The sequence below is a fragment of the Benincasa hispida genome, chromosome 5, assembly GCF_027475165.1.
Source record: "Benincasa hispida cultivar pf3 chromosome 5, pf3_genome.v1.1, whole genome shotgun sequence".
Lineage (NCBI taxonomy): Eukaryota > Viridiplantae > Streptophyta > Magnoliopsida > Cucurbitales > Cucurbitaceae > Benincasa > Benincasa hispida.
Genome location: NC_143482.1, coordinates 6,481,581 through 6,487,089, shown reverse-complemented (window position 1 = coordinate 6,487,089; position 5,509 = coordinate 6,481,581). Strand labels below are relative to the sequence as shown.

Genomic DNA, 5,509 nt, shown 5'->3' with positions numbered 1-5,509 from the left:
GGATGGACAGTCTCACAAATACCGAAGATGGAGTTTCCTAGTGAGAGCTGAATAACTGATAATTCTTGTGATGATGTTTATAGAGTCAACAGAGAGCGTCCTTTTGTGAAAATTTGAACAATAATACCCATGGTTTAGAGTCTTCTGCTGTCATAATGTTTATAGTCTGTAGATCTGAATAATAGCAAAATATTGAAGAGAACAATTATAGGTTACCAATCTATAAATTATTGCTCATGTTTTCCAAATAGCCTGACCTCTTGTGCTGATTAGCAAGGTGGTTCCATCTTGATGGTTTTCTTTCTAATAAGGCACTATGAAATATATTGTCCATACTCCATTTTAGCATTTCACATGAAGATAACCGATTGTAATTGCTGCATCTTAACCTTTTTCCTATACACATGCTTTTAATTGTGTTCATGTTATCTGACAATATTGTAGTTTTCATCTTCGAACTAATACAATGATCAGAAAGCGAAATTCCTGCAAAGTTACTTTTGCTCTGATGCCTAAACAGTAAAACTATCTGGTTCGTCTTGGAAGTAGAAAAGAGGTTCTCCTGTAGTCCAGAAAATACTGGAAACAAAAACAATTGGGAGCTAAAATGGATTTCATCCTAAAAATTTCTTTCAGCGTCCCTTTGCTCTAAATGAAACAGTTTGTCGTATGTTTCTCTTTCGATTTGCCTGCAAAATGTAAACAAAAAAGATCAGAATCATTTTTAACTCATATTACCATCCCCCTAAAAATATGGTTTGGGCCTGTCGTAGTCCTGCTACCTTGCCCAGTGAGTTATTTGAATATATTGACTTCTCCACTCACAGGTAAAGAAGTAAAAGGTAATAATAAGGAAAGGAAGAAGAAGACTTGTGTTAAGGTTAATACATAGTTTGTAACATGGTTGCTTAAGTGCTGGATCATCAATTGGAGCTGGTGGATCCTTTCCAAATATCATCTCACAGCTCATGTCATCAAAATCTGCAAAGAAAAGAATAGTTATTTGAATCATATTAAAGCTTCTTCCTCCCTCCCCCCTCTTTTTTGCTCCCAAATTCCCCTTGCACATTGATGTATTTCTTGGTCCTTGATATGATTACTAATGGCTCCCAGCTAGTAGTTACATCATGGTGCACAATTAACATCCTAATACTAATGCTTCTTCTTGGTTGCATTTTTTTACACTTGTGATGATTAATGTATATCATGGGCAAGAACGATGATTGGCTCAGTAGGAAATTCAGCTTTTAATTCTTGGATTATAACCATATTGCAAAATTAAGATCCAGGTTTGAATCCCACTCAGCTTGGATGGGGCCTATCTGCAGTTCTTTTGTACCCAAAATGGTTCGTGCATGGGACCCTCCATTCACATTGACAAACATAATCCCTTCCACCATCTGGTGCTGGTAATGTTGCTTTAATAGTAATTTCACTTTTGCTCATGGATCTACCAGTCATTGGTCATTGCACTATAGCTGATTTACTTTATTTAGTGTCCTCACATCTAGACCATATAGATTCAGCTGAAATAATTTAATTCTAATATTCCTTTATATGTGAATATGAAGTTTTTACAATTGCCTTGAGTTCATAGGTTGGCTTAATGGTCAATAAGAGCCAATGTAAATAATAAAAGGCATAGAATGATTGAGCTCAAGCCATGTGGCTGGATATGATTTTTCTTGGCAACTAAATATTGTAGGATTGTCCTATAAGAATAATAGAGGTGTGTGCAACAAACTCTAAACACTATGAACATGATAAAAAAGAATTATGGCCTTCGGTTATAGTTTGGAAGCTTGAATTAGTGTCTAGAATTGCCTTGTACTGCAATGTATATTTGAGACTTTCTCTTTCTTTCTTTCTTTCTTTTTTTGAAAAGTTGGAACTTGTTTTTCTTTTGGGAAAGCAATATATGGTTGCCGCAATTTTTTGGTGATTCTGTAGCTTAGTGAGGAGACTTACTGGGGACCATGCTGACGGGCATTCCCAAGGAATCCTTGATGAAATCCTGACATGGAAACTTGCATAGATTAATGCACATTCCAGCACAATTAGTTTGCTCTAGGAACCTGCAAATAAATGGGATATGTTTAGGGGCAATATAGATTTGCTGAATGTTATTTTTGACTATGATAGTTTCAAATTTTCAATGATGGGTATTATGGACAATTAATGTAATTAAGTACTGAGGGTTTAGAAGAAGTGTAATAATTATTATAGACAGATCTGTGGATGTGGAAAGTGTCTCAGGTAGGTGAGAATGGGACCCCCATGAACGGTTAGATAACATTGCCTTAATTATAGAACTCTGATGTGAGAAAGAATTACCTGCACTTATGGATTTGAACCACATTTTTTTCCCTTTTCCCTTCGAATTCTGATTCCTTCACCTGTAAGAATTATATGCTACTATTGTCAGTCTTACGAATTAGTGATCGAAAAAAAAAATTGCTCCTTCCATGTTTGTGCTTTTTCAATCCCTCCCTCCCTAACAATCTAGTCATATCAGCTGTGTTTAATCTGAATTCGTAAGGAATACTTAAGACTCTGAAAGGGCCAAAGTTAGTTAGCAGGAAGAGAAGAATTGGTTCATATATCTCGTCACAAAAACCTTTATTTGATTTGTAGGGACAGGACAAGTCTAGAAGGGACTAGTGCCTCAAACACTGCAGGTTTATCAACTTGGCCATTGAAAATCATATTATTATATTCAATTTAGTGCGAAAGGTGAAATTCTTGATGTCCACCATTATGCCTCTTCATATGTCACTCTTTTCAACCTTGTGAATCTTTCATAATTCTGACCTTATTTGTTCAATGTCCTCCGTTTAAATACTATCTATTCTCAGCAAACTCTTCGACATCGGTCCTAAATGGGGGTGCTGAGCACTTATTTAGTTTCCAATACAAATAAAAGAAAAGGTTCTCAACCATATAGAAGATTCGAACCCCTGATCTTTAATAAAAAATACATGCATAAACAGTTGAGCTATGCTCAGGTTAGTCGCTATTCTCCAATACAAAAGAAAGAAAATGTTATAATTCACTTTCTCTCTTTTGAATTCAATCTGTGAAATAGAGATTTGAACCTTTAATCTTTTAGTCAAGTGACATATACCTTAGTAGTTGAGTAGATTAGTCTCTTTCTCATGGCTATTTATGTATGCATTCAAGTGAATTCTCAATTAGGTCCATTGATTGATATTAACATACTGAGGAAATAAAGGGGCCTTTAGGTAAATTTACAACATCATACCTCGCAGGGTCCAACTAACCAAGCAAAGAAGACAGTGGTGAATACAGCAAAATATTCCCTTGCGAATTTGGATTGTGGTACCAATGCTTTTATCTGCACTTTGTTCACCACTATATGGTAAGGACATAGTTTAGATGAGTGAGGGTATAATAGTAAAATGCTAATTTGGGGATGGATTAATAATAGTAAAAGTACAATTTAAATACTTGTTAATAAAACTAACATAACAAGATGTGACCATTTGATACTATTTCCATATAATGACGTGACAATCAAATAATTATTAAGCCCAATGATTTGTTGAAAGAAAAATTAGAAAAGGGTATAGTTGTTCAGTAGGTTCTAACCTAGGCACAATTATGTTGATGGGAGAAGAGAGACCAAACGAGGAAGACAAGTGTTGAAAATTTTGGCACAAATAAAATTCATCAAGGTTGAAATGATCATGCATTACTTACCCTAAGTCAATTATTTAATAACAAACATTAACATAGGTAAATAAATAATTTAGGATGTCAATGTAAGTTTAGTTCAATAAAAATATACATGTCTCTTACATGCACGTAATTGTTGTACTTAAAAAAAATCAAGGTCACTTAAAAAAATATAACTTTAAATGATTCTTGACAATAATATATGTTCTATTGGATAAAGTAGAAGCTATTCACAATCTTTAATGATATGTTTTTTTTAGTTCAATGGAGGTGAAGATTCGAACTGCGGTCATTAGTACATACTTATGCTAATTTATGCTAATTGAGGTGGTACAATTTTATATATTTAATGATATGTTTGGTGATGTAGGTATTTTACATATATGCATGATATGCATATGTAATACATAGATCATGAAAGAGAAGGAAGACTAGAAGGTTAAAAGAATAATAAATGGTATTAAATGGTAATGAATGAAACATAATGGTGTCACATGGTAATGAGTGAAGTTTACCAAAGAGAGTATTGGCTTTGGAAATGCCCTTCCAAGGGCTTGAATGACAACTTCCCTTTGTTTGATCTGGTTGAAATTTCTTGATGCCATTGTTGTCACTTCCACCAAGCTTTCATATCCACTCTTTTTGCTTCTCCAACCTTCATATCATTACTGTATATTAACCTCTCTCTCTCTCTCTCTCTTTTCCTCTTTTCCAAATCTTCCAAAAAAAAGATAAAAAGAAAGAGGGAGAGAAAAAAAAAAAAAAAAAAAAAAAAGGAAAACCTGATGTTGCTTGTACTGCCTGAGACAGATGGTGTATGGCTATTTTATCAAACCAATTATCTGTATAAACAGTATTGGTTTTTCTTGTTTCTTCTATTACTCCACTCTCTGCTGGTCTTGTGAGCACTGCAACACAAGGAAGGCTTTTTCTTCCCAACTTCTTCATTTTGTTGTTGTTCATCATTGTTGGTAAAATGACTCTCCTTTCTTGAATAACTCTTAAATCCATTTCTTAGTTTTGAGACAGAGGAGAGGGGGGGGAGAGATTTTAAGCTCATAACAAAATTTGGTTGTATTTAAAGGTAAATGGACTTTAAGAGAAGTAGAATGGAAAAGGGATACATATTAAGCATTTGTTTAGCACAAAATTTTAAAGATGGGACGTGAGAATAAGTCATTTCTATGCTTTAATTCCTTTACATATTCGTCAACGAGCATAGTTTAATTGATATATGGATGTGTTAGCAACTAAGAGATTGGTGGTTCAAATCTTCTCACCTTTATAAAAACTCTTTTATATCCATGGTATTTAATACCCTTCTACAAGTCAGAGTTGAGTGAATCACATTCTCTCTCATCTCTTTTATCTCATTTTATTACTATTGAATGATATAACGATATATCAAATTAATATAGTTTTTATATATATATATATATATATATATTAATTGTAATTAATTAATAATAATTTGCGGATGATTTAAAATATTTACTTTATAAGAATATATATAATTACGTATATTAGTTTATTGATAATATATTATTTTAAATTAATTATTTCTAAAAAATACTAAATTTAATTAAACTTTTATGGATTTTAAAATAATTATATCTGATTATTCAAATATAGTTTTTCGTCCATCTTTTATAATTAAGTAAACTATAATTTTAATGCATTAATTGAATTCGTGTTTTTTTTTTTTTTTTTTACATTTTGAAAGAAATTTATTTATTTAAATATTAATTCATTAATTAATGTTTAAAAAATTACATAAAATTTATATATTAATCTCATCAAATAAATATAAATG

The 5,509-nt window shown here is 32.3% G+C and overlaps 1 protein-coding gene across 1 annotated transcript; it reads right to left on the bottom strand.

Annotated features, from left to right (window-relative positions):
• Positions 1-348: 348 nt before the first annotated feature.
• On the bottom strand, positions 349-4,882 carry D27 (beta-carotene isomerase D27-like protein). The gene is made up of 7 exons (XM_039032139.2): positions 4,479-4,882; positions 4,212-4,351; positions 3,263-3,355; positions 2,335-2,396; positions 1,969-2,075; positions 889-981; positions 349-689 (listed from the first exon to the last, which is right to left on the bottom strand). The coding sequence occupies exons 1-7, from the start codon at positions 4,705-4,707 to the stop codon at positions 649-651; spliced, it is 765 nt and encodes a 254-aa protein (XP_038888067.1). The 5' UTR covers positions 4,708-4,882; the 3' UTR covers positions 349-648.
• Between the last annotated feature and the right edge of the window lie 627 nt (positions 4,883-5,509).

Coding starts and splice junctions, on each gene's coding strand:
- D27 (XM_039032139.2), bottom strand. CDS start 4,707: ATGGATTTAAGAGTTATTCAAGAAAGGAGAGTCATTTTACCAACAATG. Junction 4,352..4,478: donor GGCAGTACAAGCAACATCAG/GTTTTCCTTTTT, acceptor AATGATATGAAG/GTTGGAGAAGCAAAAAGAGT. Junction 2,397..3,262: donor GGTTAGTTGGACCCTGCGAG/GTATGATGTTGT, acceptor TAATTCTTACAG/GTGAAGGAATCAGAATTCGA.